Consider the following 24,290-nt stretch of genomic DNA (forward strand, 5'->3'; position numbering starts at 1 on the left):
GTGTATAATTTCAAAAAGAAGCATTTTCTATTTTTACAATAATACAATACAATACTAGAGTTGGAAGGGACCTTGGAGGTCTTCTAGTCCAACCCCCTGCCTAGGCAGGAAACCCTATACCGTTCCAGACAAATGGCTATCCAACATCTTCTTAAAGACTTCCAGTGTTGGGGCATTCACAACTTCTGGAGGCAAGCTGTTCCACTGATTAATTGTTCTCACTGTCAGGAAGTTTCTCCTCAGTTCTAAGTTGCTTCTCTCCTTGATTAGTTTCCACCCATTGCTTCTTGTTCTGTCCTCAGGTGCCTTGGAGAATAGCTTGACTCCGTCTTCTTTGTGGCAACCCCTGAGATATTGGAACACTGCTATCATGTCTCCCCTAGTCCTTCTTTCTCTTAAGCTAGACATACCTAGTTCCTGCAACCGTTCTTCATATGTTGCATTTTTGTATGAGATGACAAAAGATCTTTTCTGTTAGGACATTTGTCCATGAATGAATGAATTTTAAGAAAAATACATATGTTGACCGATACTTGAGGAACCTTTTAGTAGATTCAAACATTTAAAATAGATCATTGTTATGATAAGCATTTAGAATAGTCTTCAAGAAGATAAAAAAATTAAACATTGTAATATTGCAAGCAAGCTACAAAAAACTTCATAGTGAAAGGATTAATGTTGCAATGAATACTGAGCTTCCTATGGTCTTTTTTCTCTCCCCCCCCCCCCCCCAGCGGTCAGCTTCAATGAACATAGTGGGTTTTCCAAACATTTTAGAAGTTGATTTATGTTCATCAAGGGCACCCAGACAAGCTGATTCACAGGCAAAAGAAATCTGCAGTGCAACACCTAGCCTGTCCCAGAATGTATCACATGTCTCTGAAGTGCTTCCTGAATCTGTATCTACTTATAATCTGTCCTTGGATAGAACGAGGACCCTGAGTTCTGAAAATATTGAACACTTAGCAGTTGGTGGCATGCCTTTGGTGAACCCAGTTTGCAAGGTAAGAATAGTTATACATCAGATAATCATTTGGTAGGGACGGGTTGGGGGGAATCACAAGCATCGTCATTCTAGTTTATTTGATAAACCACCACATAGCTGGAAAATCTCTGCTAAATTTGTTAGAACCTTAAAAATTGTGCCAGTATTTTTATGCAGTCTCATTTAAGTTATCTGGAACTTCAGTACAAATGTGTCTTTTGTATAAACCCAGTTAATTTCAAAAGTTCCTATGCAGATCAAATTCCTGCCAAGAGTTTCTTATTTCTTGACTTAGAGATCACCCTAGAATCCTTGCGTGACTTTTCTGTTCTTATGGCAAAAAGTTAAAAGTCTCCTTCAAGGAAAAGTTAGACTTTGGATTTTCATGAACAGTTCCAAGGAATTTTATTGGCAGTGTTAAATAAGTAATTTGCCATTGCCACATAGAATTAGCCTGATACTGATAGGATGTTGAGACCTTTGTGAATTTTTTTTGTAGATCTGTGGTTTTCAAAGATCTTAAATTATTTGAACTCATGCTTGTGTGTCCCTCAGAATGAAGCATTCTGAGATGGAATAAAATAATTCTGCTTTTCTATTGATTATTTTGTTGATGTATAAAATATTTTGCAAATTTCATTTTTTTCTCTTCAATTACCAGCTGGAAAATGAAGAGTTTAGCCATGTGAGTTATCCTCTTGGGAGCAATATTGTCACTGCGCAATCAAAAGACATGAATGAAATGGCTCTTCCTTTACAAAATATTCTGGAAGAGCCTATTAATCTCTCAGTGAAGAAAACTCAACCATGTACCTCGCCTCCCTTACTTATGAACAACACAACCTTCATGCAATCTGTTAATCCCAAACCAGGACACACTGAAGGTATCAGACTTTTCTTCTTTTTATTTCATGGATGTTTAAAATCATATATTGCATAGCATAATTATTTCAAGATTTGCTGCTGAAAATACAAATGTTTTGTAATGAGAAACCGTAAATTAAATTATGGTTTCTGTAATTGTCCCATGTTTTCCATTAAGGTCCACTATACTGGCCTTTAGTAAACATGAATCAACTTCCCTGCTAATAATAGGACAAATAGAATATTTGTCTAGACTTGATTTAATATTAGAGATCTATTAATTTACATTAGAGATCTGTTAATTTGAATGAGCCTGATAACATAATAAATAAATAAAATGATACAGTACAATTTTAAATGTTATCAGTAATGTTGTACTACTGCTGAGAAGAGAAGTAGCAGAGAAAGGTTTATTATGCATTAAGATAGAAAAGGTAGCAGGGAGTTTGGCTATTCAAGAATGATATTTTGGAAGCATCCAGATACCATCACTTGATCATCCTCCTTTCCATATTTTATTCATTGTGATTAACTAGTACTGCAAGGCCAGTTTACAGGATGCAAAAGTGATATAATTTTGTAGAATGAATAGACATTTTCAACAGATCTGCCAACTGTCATTCAGGTTCTAGTAACATCCAAATTAGGCTATATGTATTTTCTATACAAGGATACCATTGATGGCAATTCTGTATCACAATTCTTTCAGAAAGAAACTGCTATTGAATTCTGCTATATCTTAAGCTCTGCTGGCTTGTCTCAGACAGAACAATTTTTTTTCCTTTAGCTTTTTTGCCCCAGTGGATATTTGAATTTATAATATTCTCCTTTCCCATTTAGGGAGGGGCTATTATTTATGGCAACTCCAGGGTTGGTATAGCTGACAGGACCAATTAGGTCCATTTGAGGGAATAGGATGGCTTTGTATCCAGTAGACCTAAAACTGACTCTTCCCTGCCCCCACCCCAGAACACCCATTTTGTGGCTTCCTGCTGACTACTGCCGGAAGGAGAACTACCAGCAGATTTCCGCCTGCTTGAATGCAGTAAAGGTCTTCACCGTGGTTGGATCCCACCCCAGCAGTGCTCCTTGCTGACAGCAAAGGCCGTTGGAAAACCACCAAGCTCCTAGCTTCCTCCAGACACTAACGTTGTTGCCAGTGGAGGACTTGTGCTCTCAGATAATAACTTTATGAATTTAAGATTCATAATTGAGAGTTGATAAGATTTTAGACTTGTGTCAGGTCCGAAATAGGGAAACTTTGTGAATAGATCAGTCTATTTTTAGATATGTTATATGTTAAATGTATCTAATTTTTGTAATGTTGCTTTATTAATAAAGATTTTTGAAAAAAGCATTTATTCTCTGAGGTAAACATATTGACACTTAATGATGGTCAGTATTATAAATAAGATTAGCAATGCCCCCTTCTTCGGGTAAACACAAAAGTAGATTCATAAGTATAAAGAAAAGCAAAACTATCTCTATATTAATAGAGCCAAGAACATTTTGTTCCAGCCCTTCCTGCCTCATGTATTAGAATACAATCCTATAATCCCTAAGAGGTTTCAAGAATCATAGATATTCTAAGTTTTCCTATGAACAAATATAGAAATTTGCATGCTGACAGGAAAGAAAACTTCAAATTTCCTTTGACTTCCAGGGATGAGCTCCACCAATATAGTTGTGTGAGGAACTAAAACGATCACCCGGGTGACATATTAAAGCAGAGTCAGTATCTGCTGGATACAAAGCCCCTTATTTCTCAGTATTCTCCTGTAATTGGAGAAAATCCCTGGAAACAGTGGGTTATGTTTAAGGCAAAAACTCACCCGCCTTCTTTATGTTTTTTGGAGCATCAATTCAGCAAGCATTGGGAGCCGTTCTGCCATGAATTCTCTCTTCTTACATGATTTCTTTGTTAATGGTCTACAGAAGGAAGGAATTAAGAATATGCATATCAATCTAAGTCCAGTAAATGTGACATACTTTTTTTTAAAAAAAACCCCAGTATTACAACTTCTGATATTCATGTTATCTGCACATCATTGTCACAATGTAGCTATCTTTGTCCTGTATGCAACTTTCTCTATGCAATGCATAAATATCTTGTCCACGTCTTTTGAACTAAGAAATATTTTGAGACAACAGTAAGAAATTCTGTGGAATACACCTGTTCATGTTCCAGTGGATTCCATTGGAGCAAATCTTAGTAATTTTGATTGAAATTACAGTACAGATAATCCTGAATTTATGAAAATCGGGACTAGAATTTTGGTGACTAAGTGATGCAATCATGTGACCAGACCTGATTACAACCATTTTTATTGCAGCCATGGTCATTAAGCAAACCACATAATTATTAAGCAAATTACACACACACTGACTTTACTTGTTATAAACTGGCTGGAAAAATCACAATTTGCAATCATGTGATCACAAGGTGCTGCAACTGTCATAAATGTGAGTCAGTTGCCAAGTGTCTGAATTGTAACTCTGTGTGTGTGTGTGTGTGTGTGTGTGAGAGAGAGAGAGAGAGAGAGAGAGTTGTAACTTCAAGGCTATGTTGTATGTCATTTTTTTCAGTATCATCGTAGCTTCAAACCATCATTAAACAAATTGAAGTTGAAAACTACCTGTACTTCTGTGAGAAATTTACTGTAGGTAAATTTTGATTGCCAAAAAAAAATCTTCTCTTTAATCAAGGTAGCTTTGTGTTATTTTACTCATTTTATTTCTTGTAGATTGTCCTAACTGTGAAGAAGAACATTTTGAAAAGGAAATTAAAACTAGTCAGAACAACAGGTAATCAGAATTAATGGATCTTACAACTTTAAGGCTCATTTCAAGAAAGGATTTTTTTTTTCATTTAGAAAGTATGCAAATTGGAATTAATCGAGTGTTGAAATAATCAAGTATAATGAAGCAATTCTAGAGGAGAAAAATGTATGAAACATGAATTAATCCAAATTATACAGTAAATGGAAAACTAAATTTGTCTGTAAAACTGCAGATGTGAATACTAAATATATCTAGCTATTATGTTTAGTACCATACCTAATAAGATAGGAGTGTCATAAATGACTCACTACATCAAAGGAATTGTATATTTTGCAAAAAATATAACATGATACTATGATTACACAATACCATTGTTCACTTTAATTTATCTAATTTTGAAACAATTGTATATGTCTTTTAAAATCAGATATTTCCTTCATATGCATCATAAGAAATCATAATTTCTTTTTTTTGTCTAGACATCATTCCAAAATTACGAATATATGGAGTCAGTATAAAAATTATTTGAGTGTGGAAATGTGCTAATAGCTTACTATTGGGTATGGGAATCTGTTGATTCTAAAGTAGAAATGATAGTGTGGAAATATAAGATAAATTAATAAAAACAATGTTAAAATATCAGTACTGATTTAAATATTAACAAAATAGAACATTTTGTCTTAATTTGCCAAATTGTGTTACAGTGATAAAGGTAAGATAGAGGAATGATCCATAGCATTGATAAAGTTGATCCACTATTTAACACTTTTTAGAATTTGTGCCAAAGAAGTGAAAATTCCATATGTGCGATTGGAACGATTGAAGATATGCACATCAGAATCTGGAGAGCTTCCAATTTTTAAATTGCAACCACAAAAAAGTACACATGATGGGACATTTCTGTTGATTATTGAATGTGGTACTCAGTCTTCAAGCATGGCTATTAAGGTAAATTCAATTTATCTGCCTTAACTTGGTTTTTTTCTTTCATTTTATTCAAATGCATTTAGTAGCATTTACTGAGGACCATGGGCAGGGGTGTCAAACTGATAGCCAGCGGGCCAGATGCGTCACATGCAAGCCATGCCCACCCCAGCTCCATGAATAGGGAAAAACATCGCGAAACATCACATGACAGCAATGTCACACCACGAGTTTGACACCCATGTGTAGTGTGTCTTCATTGAACCTCTTTCCCTCTTTAAATGGAAGGAGTCTTTTTTCATTAAAAGGCCAGTTAGGCTATAAGGAAGGGTTTATATCAGAGGTGGTATTCAGCAGGTTCTGACCAGTTCTGGAGAACTGGTAGTGGAAATTTTAAGTAATTTGGAGAACCAATAAATACTACCTCTGACTGGCCCTGCCCCCATCTATTCTCTGCCTCCCAATTCCCAGCTGATTGGGAAGAAATTGGGATTTTGCAGTAACCTTCCCCTGGAATGGTGTGGGAATGGAGATTTTACAGTATCCTTCTCCTGCCATGCCCACCAAGCCACGCCCACAGAACCGATAGTAAAAATTTTGAACCCCACTACTGGTTTATATGTCTAACTTATAAAGTATATTTCATTCAGATGCTGCAATTTTAGCTTTATAATTAGTCGGTGACTATGTTGGTTAGGTCATTTAAAACTCTGGGCAAAATTAATGAATTATATAATAAGTGTTAACTGGAGATTATGTAAATCAAAACCTCAGGAAACTTCCCCAATATCCAGTCTTCAGAAGAAACGAATACATTCTCTACAGAAAATGTACTGTATGTAAGCTTCTGCAGTATATCAAACACTTTTTGTGAAAATGTTTTCCCTTTTCATCCCAGGTCAACCAAGGACATTCATCTGAAAGTCTAAATCCTAAACTTGAAGAAAACCTGGAGAAAACCAGGATCCTCACAAGCCAGCTGACTGAACAGGTGTTACTTCCTTCAGGAGATCACAGGCTCAGTAATAATATGAAGAAATCTGGGCTTCCTCATGAAGATCACACTATTGAGAATGAAGATTTTTGTGCTGTTTGCCTAAATGGAGGAGAGCTTTTGTGTTGTGATTACTGCCCGAAGGTGTTTCATCTTTCATGCCATGTTCCTGCATTACTTAGTTTTCCTGTGTGAGTATAACAGAATTAGAAATAACTGTTCTCTCCTTTAGGGCTAGATCTTTGCAAGTGAGCTGCTTTAGAACATACATACCCAAATATTAAACATCTGTGTTTAAACTGATGTGCTACTTTTAGTGCTTCTTTCCTATTGTTTTGTTTGCTTGTTTGGAAATCTTGAATAAATAAGAACTTGCTCAATGTTAAGTTTGGATCAGTGGTGGGATTCAATTTTTTTTACTATTGGTTCTGTGGCCATGGCTTAGTGTGCGTGGCATGGCTTGGTGGACATGGCTTGGTGGGCATGGCAGGGAAAGGATATTAGATAAAGGAATGGGAATCCAGTCAGAGGTGGTATTTACCTGTTCTCCAAACTACTCAAAATTTCTGCTACCGATTCTCCAGAACTGGTCAGAACCTGCTGAATACCGCCTCTGGTTTGGATTATAGAAAAATCTAACACAGTGTATATGTTTCCAATGGAATTTTTGCTTTTGAAAAGAAACAAGGCAAACATTGTGGATAACTAATTGGAGAAACATTAAAAAGACTTGTTTGGGTATTTTTTCAGGTTATTACAATCTAACTTACTACAAACAATGAAGTATGTTTAAAAGAATATCATAACTTTTTTCTTTGCTTCTGATGTTTGTGAATCCTGTTTATGTCTCTGCCTGTCTTATGTTATTAAACTTGTTATAATAACTTAAAGAATGCATAATCTATATAGATTTCTACAGTATTTGTTGCAATGGATTTTTTTTTTGCCAGGAGTAATGAGCAAAAGAAAATTCTTCCCTGATTTAGTGTTTCAGATTTTTAAAAATCAAGAATTTTTTTAGTCTAATGGAATGTTGGTTAAGTCATTGTCTACCATTGGCATTTTAATCAAACTGTACAGTAGCCCAATGTGCATATTGTTTTTTTTTTTGTGCTGCAGAGGTGAATGGGTGTGCACACTTTGTCGCAATGTGGAAACACCAGAGGTAGTCTATGATTGTGAAAACACACGATTTGACTACAATACAATCATGCAAGCAAGACCAGTTTATGGCCTTGGTGAATATGACCAAAAGGTAGGTTTAGGCAACAATATTAATGACAAATCTACCTTTACCGATAATGTATTTTCCCTTTTCAGTAAGTTTGCATGACCCAGAAAACAGCACTGAAAGAGCTTCTTTAGGAACGGGGCAGAACTGAGTTCTCAGATTTGAGTTACAGTAGGATCTGGACTGAATGTTATCTAGATGAATTAAGCAGTTTTTGAATTGTTTTGGCTTTCTTCTCTTTTATGAAATGAAAGGGGATAAGAAAAATATGTGCAGGATATTTTTTACATTGTACTAATTTTGAACTTGGAATGTGTTTATTTAAATGATGTGTATGGCTGACCATTTCATAACAGTGATTCAGGGTGGTGTACAAAGATTAAAACACAAACCTCAACATATAATCCACAATGCCCAAAATTAAAACAACCACCCCCAGTCACAAAAACAGAAATCAACACCTGCAGAGTTAGTCTAACCTCCTGGCCTGAATGCCCAGAGAAACAACCAGGTTTTCATGCCTCGCAAAAGGCTAATAGGATCAGGGCTACCGCATTCAGAGTATGTTACAGTAAAGTAAACTAGTTGTATTACTGCAGTGCGCTGAATTGTGCTATAGATATTATGCTAAAACAATAGAAGTGAAAGAGTGGACTCTAGCCAAGAATTTGTTTGAGCTGCACGTAGATCAACCTGTTTTAGAATTATACTATGAGAAACTAGGAATATTAAGAAATTCAAATGTCTGTGTAAAAACTCTTGACTGAAGCCAGGATAAATGTTTGTACAGAACATAGATGTTCATGTAGCCATTTACTATACATAGGTTAATTGTAGATTTGTATTTTATAGAAGTGTGAAAAATTGGTGCTTTCACTATTCTGCAATAGCTTGAGTCTTCCATTCCATGAACCAGTCAGTCCCTTGGTAAGTACACAGAAGGAAGTAACTTCTCTGGGCAGTATGACCTTATCAATAAATGATTACTTTTCCCCCACCCTTTCAGTGTGTACAGTCTTTTTTGTCTTTGCCTTCTACAATGAAAATGCTTTCATCACTTAAATGAGCAAAACTATTTCAACAAAATTGCTAGTTACATTAGAAATTGATCTAATCTTGTAGTTGAGTCAGTTGATAGATTTGTAAACAGAAAAAAAAATGTAAAGGCACTTTGGAGATTCAATGGACTTTCAAACACTGTTCCAGCTTTCTTTCCATATACAGTACTGCATGTACAAAGGTGGAAGAAGGAGGTACAATGTGCTCTTTGATATTGATAGGAATACAGTACAGGTAGTCCTAAACGTATGACCACAATTGAGCCCAAAAATTATGTTGCTAAGTGAGACATTTGTTATGTGAGCTTTGCCCCATTTTATGACTTTTTCTTGCCATATTTGTTAAGTGAATCACTGCAGTTTTTAAATTGGTAACCCAGTTGTTAAGTGAATCTCGTTTCCCCATTGACTTTGCTTGTCAAGAAGGTTGCAAAAGGTGATCACATGACCTAGGGACATTGCAACCATCATGTGAGTTAGTTGCCAAGCATCTGAATATAAATCACATGACCATGAGGATGCTTTTTCAGTCATAAGTCTGAAAAATGGTCATATGTCACTTTTTTCAGTGCCGTTGTAACTTCGAGCAGTCACTAAGTGAACTGTTGTAAATCGAGGACTACCTGTAGTTGGCCAGTAAATTTGATGACTTCTATAAATTCTGTCTACTTGGGGAATACTTGTTTTATTATTTGTTATAATTTATTTAAGGGCATTTCTTTTGAAAGGACAGAATGTTGCTATGTTAGAGAATTGGGTATAATTCTACTTTTCTATTAAATAATAATAAATAATCCCTTTTTTGTAATTGTTCCACAAGCAGTACATAATCCATCATTCACAGAAAAGGCTAATGTTGCCAATAAGCCATGCCAACCAATCTGCCATCCCAGAATAAGCAAGCGGTCATGGCTTTTCAAAGTTTTTTCTTAGTTGGTATAAGATATTCATTCCATTGATTGGTTCAGTATGATTTGTCTGTTGGTGATTGCTGAAGAGTTTTAAGGTTGCAATTCTTTCTCATCCCTGCTCCTAAAGAGGTGCAGAGGAAATGTTTTTAAAAAAACATATATAGGTAAAATTTCACATGGTCAGTATTGTCAAACGCAGAGGCCTGCTAGTTCTTTTGGGTCAATGTTCCAAAGTGTCTTTTTCAAGAGACAACTGGCCTTGAAGTCATTTTTTTCCCTTGAAGACATTTCACTTTTTATCCAAGAAGCTTCTTCAGTCAGAACTGAAGGCCAGTTGCCAAGAACTGAAGGCCAGTTGCCTCTTGAAAAGAACATCTTTGGTACAACCATGACTGAGAATCTCCCTAGACATTTTGGGTCAATGGTTGCACTTGTTTTGAATGGATTGAATGTGGCCACTCTCTTAAAATTAGGAGCGGGGTCATGACAAAGGTAAATTGAATTTTATTCCATTGACTTTGACTAAACATTGAATTAAAATTCATTGAAATATTATGACTTTGTAGTCATGTATTTAATAATTTTGCCCTTTTCTCCCAATAAAAATTAGTTTCAAAACATGACACCATCTTGAGCCCCACATCAACCAGTGGGACCTCACTCTAAAATATACATAAGTAATGGGATTCTTTAGGTACCAGAGAAACTCTTGAGGTTTCATTAGAATTACTAATTACAAATATTAAGGAAATATTTGTTTTGTGAATGATTTAGCATCATGGGATTTATGAAATATTCTGCTAATGGGATTATGTACAGGCTCGCCATTATTATCAGATTATAAAGAAGCCCATGGACTTGTCCACTATTCGGAAAAAACTTCAGAAAGAAGACCAACTACATTATACCTCTTCAGAAGAGCTGGTGGCTGATGTGCGCCTTATGTTTTGGAACTGTGGAACGTTCAACTATGTAAGTTCCAGTATTCCAGAATTCAGCACATATTTATACACAAAAAGGACATGGCTTGTCTTTTGCAATGGATAGTTTTATTTGAGTTTTTAAATGAAATTGTAGATAAAGAAAATATGGAGTTAGCTAGAGGTAAAATGAGAAAAGATGCATATAGAAAAATCACTGGTATTAGTTCTGGTTTGAATATTTTAATTTTGAAAACTGTAATTCAAAATAATTTTAAGGGAAGTAAAGGAGCCCAGCTGCTTTGAAAGAAAAAAAAATTAAGGTACAAAAAGTAAGGGAACTAGTACCTGCTGTATTATTTTAGACGTTATAGTTCACATGTCTTCAGCAAATTGTAATTGTCATCTTTGCTTGTCCTCATCTATTTTTTAAAAAAATTCTAGTAGTAAAATACTGTATCTGAAAAACCTGTCATTCAACTGTAGGGCACTGGAGACTATTAATAGCTTTTAAAACTTTATTAATTTTCAAAATATTGAGTTTGACAATAGATAAGGAATCTAGAAGAATGGTTAATCTGTGTTCTGTTTCAGTGCATAGCTGCCATTCATTTCCTATATTAACAAGAATCTATGCTTCTTGTCACCATTTTGATGTGCTGATAATTTTAAATTATATTCAATGTAGACATTATAATAATATACTCAGCTCATGTGAGATCACACACTGATTATAGTCAATGACATAAAGCAGTCACTAAAATGATTCATTGGAGCATCTGTAGAAATTACCATACGCCAGGTATGAAAAAATAGGAACATATAGTTGAAAAAGTAGTGGATAACAAGTAGATTAAAATATTGTGAGATTTCTGAATATAAACTGATAAAGTATTGGTTGATAACCCACTGCATTTAACTGTGATTGAAAAGAAAGTGGGGATAATTGATGTGATGAGATGGTAGAATATAAGAAAAAACTGGAGAACATCAGAGATATCGAGAGCTGAAAATCAAAAATGAAAGATGCATATACTGGCTGTGGTGGTCTCAGTGGTTTACTAATATACTGGGTGCCATACTAAAAAATCATGGAAGGCGCTTAGAAAATGTGCACATTGACAAAATTCCCTTTGTCAATTGCAAAAGGCCAGATTGCTTGGAACCACACATACACTATGCTGATACATAATGACATTCTACATTATGACATTCTAGGTTCTTTGAAAGAGTTTGATGTGTATGAAAGCCAACACCAGATGAAGAACTGGCAGCTCTAACTTCACATTATTGTGAATAATGTTTATTTATTAAACTTATGTACCACCCACTCTGTGTCTATTGCATAGTATAATATATATTACAGCGGTACCTTGGTACTCAGCTGCTTTGGAACTCCTCAAATATGGTACTCAGTGCATTTTGACACATACATTTTGTCCTCATTGTTTGTTTTGTACTTGATGCACAAGCTAGAACTTGTTGGTGTTGGCTGCCTTGTGACTCATTACATTATTCCTTAGTGGAAAAAATTGTTTAGTACTCATCAATTTTGGTATTATTATGCCTCCTGGAACTGATTAAGATGAGTACTGAGATCCCACTATATATATTATGCTAACATATAGTATTGTTTATTTTGACATGCTATTGCTGTTGACCATTTTTCTTGGTCTATGTTGCAACTAATCTTTTGGCTTTATATATGAGCCGTGGGGGCGCAGTGATTAGAATGCAGTATTTGCAGGTTAATTCTGTTGACTGCAAGGAGTTTGATCCTCACTGGCTCAAGGTTGACCCAGTCTTCCGTCCTTCCGAGGTCGGTAAAATAAGGACACAGATTGTTGGGGGCAAAACTGCTTAGAGAGGGCTGTAAAGCGGTATGAAATAAGTCTAAGTGCTATTGTTATATTGTAAGTATATATGTTACTATAAAGTGATTTAGTTTTAAAAAATAAATATCCTTAATAGGTAAAATAATAAAGACGTTTTATTCTAAACAATATTATGACCTAATTAATTATGGTGTTTCTTTTGCAGCCTGATTCAGAGGTTGCTGAGGCTGGAAGGTGCTTGGAAATATTCTTTGAAAGCAAGCTCAAGGAAATTTATCCAGTGAGGCAGTTCCCCTTGGTACAACAAGATGATTCTGATTTAGAAGATGTGGAACATGAGAATAGTCAAGCAACCCCGGAAGGATTGCAGTGGCCTTCATATAGGCAAGAGTGTATCCAGCCTAAAAGAAGACGAAGACATGCTGTAAGAATTTAAGAGCAAACTCCCCTCATAGCTAAATGGCCACAAAGCTAATTCTGTTCAAAGCTGTTGGTACAGAGTTGATGTGTTTGAGAATATATTCCCAAATACTATTTAGGTGAAGGTATTCCTTTCCATATATTATCATAATGTACAAGTCTATTATTCAGGCATGCCCACAACTTCATTGTGAAGAGACCGTTGAATAAATCAGGTTATGTTAGAGTTGCAGATTTATACATATTAAAATTACATATTTTTAATTCACCTGTTCGTTTCCTTTTTTTTTTAAACAGGAAAATGAAAAACCTAAACGACCCATGTTTTGGCCTGCGAAAGGTTTCTCTCAAGTATGACTTCTGTAACGTTGCTTGGTATATTATGAACAACAGTAACAACAAAGGAACTGACTTTGTAAGAGGATGTGGAAAATGTGTATTTAAAGGCTTAATATGAATTTCAGAATGATTGATTGATTTTATTTCTGGAAAGGGAGGATACATTCTAAACATAATATATATTTAAAGGGCAGTTTCCAAGTTATCTGTTACGTTTCATTATTTGTATTTAGACAGATGTTTAATCATGAAATAATAATTAGTAATGGTATGCTATTTTTAAAATAATTTTATAAATTCCTTTGATTTGTAGTTTTTAGGTGATATAGCTACCTGGCTGTTTTCTGTATGCAGGACATATTTCCCACTTGGTTTTCCTGAAATAACGTTATTAACTGTGATATTATAGGTAGCATTGACTAAGTCTATCCTCTCCTACACTGAAGAAACTGAATTCCACCTTGCAGTGCCATTCTAGGCATGTGATGTTGTTGGCTAAGCGGTGGGTGGTTGACTATATCCTAAGAGACTAAATGAGACAGGAAGTCTTGGTTTTTTACTTAATAGAATTCTAGAATGTGACTCTACAAGATATAAATGGAAAGCACATCATGCAAGAATGTTACTCCTGGAGAAATTGGGAGGTTTGAATACCCTTCTGACATCAGGAAGTCACACTGCAGATATGTTTAGATTATCCTAATTCTTTGTCTGATTTCACTATAAAATTGAGAGGATGTTATTGGAACCCATCAACAAGTGTGGATTTTTTGTAACTATCTGAGTGATAGAGGAAGAGAGTATTTTTCTTGCCCCCTTTTGATCATTATGGAATCTAATTTGAAATATATTGAGCCCTGATCATGCTATGTTCATAAACCCACCCATGTGCCTCATTCTCAAACCCAAGTGAATTGTGTAATACATACAGAGGACTGGAGGTATGGGCGATGGACATTTTATCTTCCCCAGTTCTCATCTCTTAAAGCAAGGGTGATTTAATATCTTCAAAGGATAACAATTTCCCAGATATACTAACTAGACAGTACTTTAAATCAGTGTTTCTCAACCTTGGCAACTTTAAGATGTGTGGACTTCTACTTCCACAATTTCCCAGCCAACAAGGAATTTTAAAGTTGCCAAGGTTGAAAAACACTGCTGAACACCAAGAGGAATTTTCAGCACAATCTTTATGAATTCATTCACTATTGTATCCATGAATATTTCAGTGGAAGGCACTTTAAGTGAGTTTATAGAGTTATTAGGAAGTTTGGAATATTTTCTCCATGATTGATGTGAAAAATATTCAACATAAGCTTGTAGAAAATGTCTCTTTTTCAATTGTATAATAAACTAGTCTATGAAAGAAATGTAAATTGTTTTGCTACATTATTTCCTGACAGGTAAAGTTCTTAGGGCAATTCTTCCCAGCAGTCTTAATCCGCTTATGAATGGTACTTTTAGCTTTAAAAAAATTGGTGTCTGGATTTCAAGCAATTCTGTTGGCCAGGTGTTCTATCTTGATGGCCTCCAATTAGTGGATTCCCATACTTATTTGCCTCTCCCACACATGCTGCAAAAATAAGGACTGATTACTTTTCTTTCTGTGGATGGATCTTTGAGGATACATGGTTTCCATTTGCATGAGCAAACAATGGCTAACATCATAGAGCCATAGTTATATGGAGTTGGAATGGATTTTAGAAGTCATCTTCTCCAATCCCAGGCTCAGTATAGAGATTGCTTTCCTATTCTGAGCAGTTCAAATCCATCAGTGGGGAACCCACAGTTTCTTAGTTCTTCCAGTTACCTGTTCTTCCATCACCTTCTTCTAAAAGAAGAACAGTGAACTCTTGTCAATTTCATATGGCTCAAAATTTTTCTTATTTGACAATTTGTACAGGGGGATGAGAGCAGCAAGTAGCCTCAGCACTAACCTAGGGATATTAAAAGAAAAAGAAAAAGCAATGTCCAATGTTTCAATGCACCACCAATGAACATTAAAAAAACCACAATTTTATCATTGGAGAAAAGGGCAGTTAGCATGAAAATGTTCCTTATGAAGTGGTGGTGGTGGTTGGGAGCAGGCAGCTTGGTAACTCAGATGATTGACATGGAGGGTTGCATCCAAATTCAAAGGGCAGAGGCATGCTCATCAGACAATAGCTGTTTGGAGCAAAGGGATCACCTATAACAAAATGAAGCACAGCATGTGAACTGCTTGGCACAGCTTAACCTGGCAGAAGTGAGAAAATACTACTGTTGACATGGAGGTAACGAACACGGGGGAATGTTTTCTTTGTGGTAGGTTGCTGATGGGTTGAGGACAACATTGTGCAGTTCTGGCCTAGAAAAACAGCAAACTCCTGCCTAGCATAGTTGGCAATTGGTTGTAAGTGCAAACAGATTGTCAAATGCCCAGATTGCAATCAAACAACCATGGGGTGCTGGGATGGCTGGAAATCTGAGGACTGGTTCTAACTATCATTTGTTCAGTGGCATTGCAACTTCAAACGGTAGATGAATCAGTAGGTCATAGGTTGAGGTTATCTGTACTGTAAAGGTCCTGTTGCCTTCCTTTTATTTCTTTACATTACAAGTAGGAACACTAGAACTTAGTTTGAATGAAACTAAACAATGAGCTATAAAGTTGCTATAAAGTTTCCATGGTCCTACAGAGGAAAGTGGAAACGAAAGAACATCCTGTTCCTTATTAATTTTGATTATTGTTGTGTTGGAACCACAAGGGTACCAAAAGGATTAAAAATAGAAACAATCTGTGTAAATCTTAAAAGATGTAATATGAGAGGGCTAAATAAACCTCTCTCCATCTCCCTCGCTCCTCCCCCCCCCTCCGTGTGTAAAAGCATCCATGTATGTAAATATAAAGGAAAGGTACAGGAAGTAATGACAAGAGGAAAATCCCTGAAAGGAAAAGGCAGGAACTGATAGACTATTCCACATAGAAGCCAGCCACTGAGGTTTGCCATCTCAATCTATTGGGAAAGAGCAAAGACTAGGAGAATTACCAATTAGCCCTGTAGTGTGGCCCCACCAGCAGCCTGGCCTCACTGTCCACCGATTGCAACACAGATCCGAGTTTCTGAAGTTGGCAGGAGCAGCATAGGAGAGAAGCAGTTTGGAACTGCCCAATTTCTTTGCTTCCATCCAGCAGATCAAATCTAGCCATAATGCACTTACTTTTTAAGCATCTACTGACTTCCTTCTTTTGTATTACTAAAAATTACTTTCTAGCAATTGTGTTTAGAATAGAAGCCTTAAGACTAGCTGACCTTAGAAGTAAATTTCCTTAAGTATAAATCTATACGACTAGGACTGTATAGATGTATATAGAAGGTTGATGATGATGGTATCTATTCAATTGTGTCCAATTCTTGACAATTCTATGGACTAGACGCTCCCCACATTTTCTGATTTTGTATGGTTTCTTTCAATTTTATGCTGTGAATGGTGTCAGCTTTAAGGGTGTCCGGTCACTGTGTTTTTGGTGCCCTCATTTGTTTTTAACTGCTGAGCATAAATGCCTTTTTCCAATGAGTTTGATCACCTGATGGTGAAAATAAGTAAGATTTTTGTGATTTTGCCTTCCAGTAATACATCTGTTACTTGCTTGTTTGTCCCCTTTGCTGAGCAAAAAATGAACAGGAGTCTTCTTCGACACTACAACTTGAACAAGTCAATTTTTCTGTCTAGTTTTTCATGGTCCAAATTTTGCAACACTAGATAGCTATGGGAAATGTAGTAGCGCAGACCAGGGGTGGGTTTCTGCCAGCATTACTACCGGTTTGGTGCGCGTGTGCATTTACCTATAAATAAGTCTGCACATGCACAGAACATTTAAAAAGGTCAAAAAAAGAAGTCGCAGCAACTGGGGAACTGGTTCTGGGGCATGGCGAGCATGCCATTCCTACCGGTTCGGAGACCCAGTCGGCATTTCCACTACCAGTTCCACTGAACTGGGGCAAACCGGTAGGAACCCACCTCTGGTGCAGACTAATCTGCATTTGGTTGTCAAGCTGATGTCTTTGCTTTTCCATACTCTATTTATGCTCATCATTACTAGATGCATATGCCAGTTAATATATACAGTAGCTCTTTGATGAGAATACAAATCCACACTGGCATAAGACATACTGAAATGTTTTTGCCAACTCAACTTATTCATACATCACCACCCTTGTATTCAGTAGCAATTTCCAGGTTGCCCTGAAATGCCTGCTGCGTCATCTGTGGCCAGAGACACAGTTCACTGGAAACAAATGAAATATTTGTTTAGTGACCCAGCCATTAGTCTCAACAGTGATGTTTGCACTTGATAAACAAGATAATATCTTGACTGAAAATAGACCTGAGACAGACTTTGTTGAATTGAAATGTCTTTAAAGTGTTTTCTAACATTAAGCGCTGTTCCCAAAAAACCACAAGTAACCTCCACCTTCAAAAAACAAATACATACCCAAGTATATGCCCAAATATATATTTCAATATAGCTTATCAGAATAGAACCTGGTCAATTGTTTGAGAAGAAAAGTTGATGAAAATGAATATTATATGGATAGATTGTCTTCTATTCTTCATAATTGTCTGCATGTATTCTCAAAATACTGTATGTATTTTGAGCAGAACCTTAAGAGCAGATTTTGCAATACATACAACAAATCATTCTCTGAAAGCAAGAGGCTATGTCACCTATAAACAAACTTTTTTGGCCATATGAACTGTTCTAAGTCGAGGACTTCCCATATATTCTATGGAACTTACACTTAATATGTATGTTTGCCATGAGTCTTCGTGGGAAACTGTGCCACATAATATTTCTACAATACACTTATCTATGATTAATTATAGAATTAACTAATTTTCAGCTTTAACCCAACACAGCAGGCTAAAATGTGGTTAGCTAATATGTGGTTCAATGTGTCATGTAAACAATGATTATATATGGCAATAGTATCATGTAATCCTATAGATAAGAATTTGATGAAGCCAGCTGCACCTCTTGGAGCTTCTAAATAACTGCACACAAAAGGAAAGGCAGCTGCAGAATTGTCATTTCCTCCAAAGAATATTGGAAAATTGACGCTGGTTGATTTCTTCTTATCTTTAAAAATAGCTTCGAAACATTGTACTGAAAAGTAAACTGTGGATTTATTTTGGAGAAATTTTTTCCTTCTTACAACCCTGTAATCCAGTGCTGGCTAACCTTTTCGTCGCTGCGTGCTGAAAGCGCGTGTACGCATCCAGAATGAAATGCACATGCAACCCCCCCTGCACGCCCCACCCTGTATATGTTCACACACCCGTGTGTGCCCCACCCCCACACATGCACGCATGACCCACGCATGTGCCACCACTCCCTGCACATGCACACATGACCCCCCTGCACTCCCCACCCCCCATGCTTGTGCCTCACCCCCCACACATGCGCGAAAGAGACCTGAAAACCACTAAGCTGGCGGGAGGCGCACTTATATTAGCTATATATTATTTAGAACTTAGAAACACATATTTACATGTCTATTTACAAAACAATGTAATATTTTCTTCAGGTGAAGTGTCTTTGTAGCTGTCCTGGTGTTGTATGCACATATAAAGGTGCAGGGCTTCTATCCAAAGTTGTGCCTGACACCTGAAGACCTTTCCTCTTTTTCCCCCACCACCCACTGCAGAGACCTTGCCTTGTTAGGGATTCAGTTGCCACCCATCTTTAGAATGGATTTCCTGGGGAAAAAGCAGATTGTTTATGTTTCTTTAGAAGTGGAAATGATGATACTGAAGAGACGCTCTCAGTTTCATTAAGAAAACCCTGGATTTTAAAGTTACCTGTTCTCTTTTTCCAAGAGAAGAGAAGTATGAGAGAGGAAGCAAGTGTTTTTAGTACTTCTGAAATGAGAATTGAAATGTATGACAATAAACTTATACTGTGGATTATTACAGAAACTAGTAAAATCTAGATCAACATGTTATAAAATACTAACAAAGAAGCAAGCAATTATAGTATTTATTTATAACTATGGTATCTTCCATTGCCAGGTAATAAAATAGGAATAATTACACCCTTTATACTGGAACCAGATCTCAATAGTGTTCACTCTGGAGGCTGAATCACATAATTCCCAGCACCACCAGAGCCATTCCTTAGGGTCAGGCATTCTGAAAATAAGGTATACACAGTGGAAAATAGAAGGCTGTTATCATCCTTACTGTATTTCACTTCTTTTAGGAACTCACTTTTCATTAAACTGATTATTTTAACTGTAATAATGTTTTCCAGTGAAGGACTAGAAATTTTCCAGAATCACATAAATCATACAGAATCAGCTCACAATATTTTCTATAATATCTGGAGTTTATCTTTCAGCATGATATACAGTATGTGTTAATATTTGTTGCTAAGGAGATCTGGCAATGCATACTGCCTTCCATACAGGAGATACAATTAATATTCATACAAAAGAAGAAATAGATTATACATCTGATACCGCTTTCAGAAATGGCAATATTCAAAACTGTGGAAGGGGCTGTTCCCACTTTTTGGAATACTCTGAGCCTGATTTCGATAGGAGGTAGGTGGATCCTTCTGTTCCCACAGCAAGAATTTCTCTGTATTTTCTACTGACCCTCACTATATGCTTCAAAATATTTAGCCTTTTTCTTTTAATAGATAAGAGTGCTATCCTATATATTTTTATTAATAAGTAAGCCCCAGTGAGATTAGTAAAATTTATCTTCCAATAAATGCATGTAAGATTGCATCACAAGTAATTGAAGTTTACTGTACAATGACTGTCACTATAGCTAAAGAACACAAGGGTTTTATTAAATTGTAATTATAATTATCTTGAGCATTCTATTGATCTAACCCAGTGGTTCTCAACCTTCCACTTTAATACAGTTCCTCATGTGGTGACCTCCAACCATAAAATTATTTTCGTTGCTACTATGTAACACCGGGAGCCACAAAACCTGAGTGGGTATGGCCAACTCAACATCACTCCCACCCAGTCACATGACGCCCCCCCCCCCAGACATGCCTACCAAGGTTTCATGGCTCAGTGTTTTCTGTGGGAATAGGGTCTCCCTCTCTTCTCTCCCCCTCCCCCTCATTTCTGTTTTTCTCTATTTTTCCTCTCCCTTTCTTTCCTTCCTTTCTTTCCTTCCCTTTCCCTCTTTCTTTTTCTTTCTTTCTCATTGAATATGATAGCAAATTCAAAATAAAGTTATTAATTGTAGGAAATTGCTTCTCTGTAATCTTTTCATAGTGAACTCTAAGTTGATAGAAGCTGGCAAGATTGTACTAACAGCAATCTATATAAATAAAAATGTAATGTTTGTTTCTTCAAAATCTCAAATCTCCGAAAGTTCTTCACCGACTGCTTTGAAATGTTGGACGTAAAAGCAACACACGCTATACCATAACGTTCATTTCTTGAGTATAGTATATTTGGAACAGTTCGGCATCTCTCCAGGTTCATCCCGACGGTCCCTTTATTTGAGTGGCTAGGCTGCGGCTGCACCCTTTCCCCTTTCCGCTCCTCCGACGAGCGTCACCATTTCCACTAAGGGGAGCCGAAGTCTTTCAGCCTCCCCCTCCCCTCTCTCCTCCCCTCCCGCCAGGCCTTTGCTATCTGCAGTGGGGCAGCGCCAGCCCCATCCCTTGGCCGCCTCCTCCCACCCTTAAGCCAGCCTCCCCGCGCCCAGCCCAGTGGAGCTCCAGAGGAGGTGGAGGCGGAGCGTCTCCTTAGCCTGGCTGGCTGTGCACGCTCTCCACCCCCCTCACAGGGAGCCAGCTACGGCCTCGCCAAGGCGGCTCCGAAGGGGCGGCAGCGGTGTCAGCCTGAGGCGCAGTGGGGCTGGGGCGGCCGCTGGGTGCCCCATGAGGCGGCGACTGTGGCGGCAACGGCGTCTCTGGATGGGGCCGCAGCCAGCAGGGGCTGTCTCGCATCCGCGTCACCAGGGGCGGCTCCTTCCTCCTCCTCAGGGAACGCCGGCCACCTCTTGCCGCCACTGCTGAGGGAAGCCGGGTCGGGGGCGGCGGCGGCCTCCTCCTCCTCTCCTCAGCTCGGCCAGGCCGGGGCCTGTGGGAGCATCCTTCGTGGCGGCTCTTGCAGGGGCCACCCTGGCTCACTTCCATGCAGGGGCCGCCTCTGCCGGGGGACTTGCACTTTCTCTTTTCTTTCTTTTCCATTTAACCAGAGTGGGCCACAGCAACGCGTGGCTGGGTACAGCTAGTAGGATATATATTTTGATTTTTTTTGAGTTTGATAATATAATACATTATCCAAAATTATAAATAATCTTATTTTCAGATGCATTTTTTTTGCCATCCCTGTTATTTTCTTTTTAAAAAATCAGACTTGCTTCCAATTTGTTCCTTTGGGCAAACTGCAGTTTCCTTGGCAAGAGATCTAGCTTGCCATTGCTTTCGTCATAAGTCTGAGAAAGTTAGTTTCTTTCTTTCTTTTCTCTTCCTTTCTTTCCCCGATTTGTTTCCCTCTCTTTTCCCTCTCTCATTCTCTCCCTTCAGCTCTTTCATTTCTTTCTCTCTCTCCTTTTCTCTTTCATCTCTTTCTTGTGCGTGCAAGCAAAATACCCTCCTGGGCTGGGATCATGGCGGCGGGGACGACTCCTTCTGCTGCTGCCACTGAGAAGTGAGTAGCTGGCTGCGCTGTGCAGGAGACTCCTCAGCGCCAGATTCAGGTCGGTCCCCTTCATGTTGACTCAGGAAGAGCCGGAGTAGCGGTGTCTGGATGCAGAGAGGGAAGAATTCCAGAGCCCTGCGCAAGGAGAGCCCTGTGCAGAGCAGGAGAACTGGAGCTTTTCCCTCCCTGCACCCAACCAGCTGCTGCTATTGCTCCCCATTCTCCTCCTTCCTGAGCCAACATGAAGGGGACCGCGCCTCGCGCTGACCTGAATCTGGCGCTGAGGAGTCTCCTGCACTGTGTACCCAGTTACTCACCTCACTGCGCAGTGGCGACAGTGGGAGGATAGTTGTTGTCCCCTCCACCTTGATCCTGGCCCAGGAGAGAGGCTCGTGCCTTCTTGGGGCGGAGAGCAGATTGGGTCAGCAGAGAGACGCAGGAGAGGGGTCAAAGCCTATTAAGACTGTTAAGTAACAGTCTTAATAGGGAATCTCAGTGTACGTGCATCCCACGTTCCTTTATTTTATTTTCCCCACCTTGTTTTACGCCTCAGAAATGGTAGCTCTTGGCTTCCGTAGCTCTGCCCATCAACCTCCATCACTCGGAGTGAGCTGCTTTCCCAGCTTCCTCTGTGCTGCACGCATCTTTCTTTTCCCCCTCCTCACCTCCATTCCGGCTCCTACTCCCCCCGCATCTCCTTCTGCTGCACGGGGAACCGAGCTGCTCCTTCCCTTCAGGCCGGCTTCTTGCCAGCCTCTCTGTGGGAGGCTCCTCGGCGACCCCTGTGAAAAGGTCATTCGACCCCAAAAGGGGTCGCGACCCACAGGTTGAGAACCGCTGATCTAACGCAAACAGATTGCTTAAGTTTCTACGATGGCTGTCAATAGTTTTGACTTTGAAAATGATCACAGTACCACAATCCATTGTTCTATGCTTTTAGTAATGCACTATCATGTTGATCAACATTGTTTGTATTCTGAAAGCCTATGCATTCTAATCTGACATTGGATAGACGAATGGATTTTCCGTGCCTGATAAAATAAGTATTGCTGGCACGCAAAGCCCTTGTCAATCTCTAAAAGGCAAATGATCAGTTCAGGTGTTTTATATATATATATATTCATGAACTGTCTTCTCTCCAGTTGCCGCCTCTTTCCTCATATATATTGAAGCTACCTTGGACTTCGCACATCACATGATACACTACTGTGGTCTGCTTAGTTTTTGCTCAGTATGTAAGGTGAACCTAATCACTGAAGTTTATAAACAGATGAAATAGTGCAATGTGTGAATCTAGTTCACTATAGTTTATACAAGAAATCATGCTTGGTGTCATGTGAATCAAGCCAGAAGGCTTAAAGATAGTACTGTATATTAACCAATTTCGTTGTATTTATTTTGTACAATGACAATAAAGACTATACTATAGAACACCTATCACATCAAGATCAACTTCTCCCCAAAGTGCTCATATTCCAGTTGCTCAAAGGAAGAGTTATCCCTTAGAAGTATCTAGACCTGATACTGTTCAAAAAGAATTGTAGCACATAATATTTTGGTACATTTGAATGTAACCATCTTGAGTGGTAGTGTATTTTGGTAATGTATTTTCATTTTTGCAACATCATCATGGCATCACTAATCCTATTTAAAAAGGCACCACAGTTATTCCTATAGCAAACCACTTTGTCCCAACCTGGCTCTTTTAGAAAGTTGCACTATATAAGCAAACTGACCAGTTTGCTCGTCAGAATATTTTACTACTAAAAGTGGTCCATATCTTTAGAAAACGAAGATTAGAAAAGAGACTGGGTTAAGTGGTGCTTACAGAATACGGGATACTATTAAACTTGACAGTGTAGCAGACAGATATTATTGTAAAACTTTCCACTATAAACACTGCTGTAATGTATAGAACAAAATCAACGAAGGATAATATTTGTACCTCAGCACTGATGATTTGGGTAATTTGGGTCTGCAAAAAAACAAGCAAGCTCAGAGAGAACCAAGCACATTACAAAAGAGAAAAGGTGGAATTGCTGTTTTAATTTTAAAAATATTTTGAGTTTGCTTATAACAGACAATTTGGGACACGGTTAAAGAAACAAACCTAATACCTATTAATGCATCTTTAGATGTTTGCGCTATATTTCACTGCATGTTTCCTTTTAAAGACTATTACCAGTATTTCAGAGAAATATGTCAAAGAAATATTTTCCGCCTGCAACAAATGTAAACTTTAGCATCAAAATAACAAAAAGAAATTCGGGATATTTAAATGTGAGTAACAGATCCCCCCTAGATAAACCTATTGTTTGCAAATTAATTTTTATCAGTTCAAGGAATAAGGCACCTATTTATAGGA

At 37.9% G+C, this 24,290-nt stretch overlaps 1 protein-coding gene across 5 annotated transcripts in view; it reads left to right on the top strand.

Annotated features, from left to right (window-relative positions):
- The window catches only part of TRIM66 (tripartite motif containing 66), a 65,425-nt gene extending 50,822 nt beyond the window's left edge, over positions 1-14,603 (top strand). For all 5 annotated transcript variants that reach the window (XM_081939108.1, XM_081939107.1, XM_081939109.1 and 2 more), the window contains exons 12-21: positions 735-1,004; positions 1,647-1,869; positions 4,594-4,654; positions 5,404-5,578; positions 6,453-6,739; positions 7,668-7,803; positions 8,632-8,706; positions 10,568-10,720; positions 12,709-12,927; positions 13,221-14,603. In XM_081939108.1, the coding sequence (XP_081795234.1) occupies positions 735-1,004; positions 1,647-1,869; positions 4,594-4,654; positions 5,404-5,578; positions 6,453-6,739; positions 7,668-7,803; positions 8,632-8,706; positions 10,568-10,720; positions 12,709-12,927; positions 13,221-13,280 (1,659 nt within the window). In that variant the 3' untranslated portion in view covers positions 13,281-14,603. The remainder of the gene's footprint in view (positions 1-734; positions 1,005-1,646; positions 1,870-4,593; positions 4,655-5,403; positions 5,579-6,452; positions 6,740-7,667; positions 7,804-8,631; positions 8,707-10,567; positions 10,721-12,708; positions 12,928-13,220) is intronic.
- Positions 14,604-24,290: the final 9,687 nt, after the last annotated feature.

Source organism: Natrix helvetica, assembly GCF_964273705.1.
Source record: "Natrix helvetica genome assembly, chromosome: 1".
Taxonomy (NCBI): Eukaryota; Metazoa; Chordata; class Lepidosauria; order Squamata; family Natricidae; genus Natrix; species Natrix helvetica.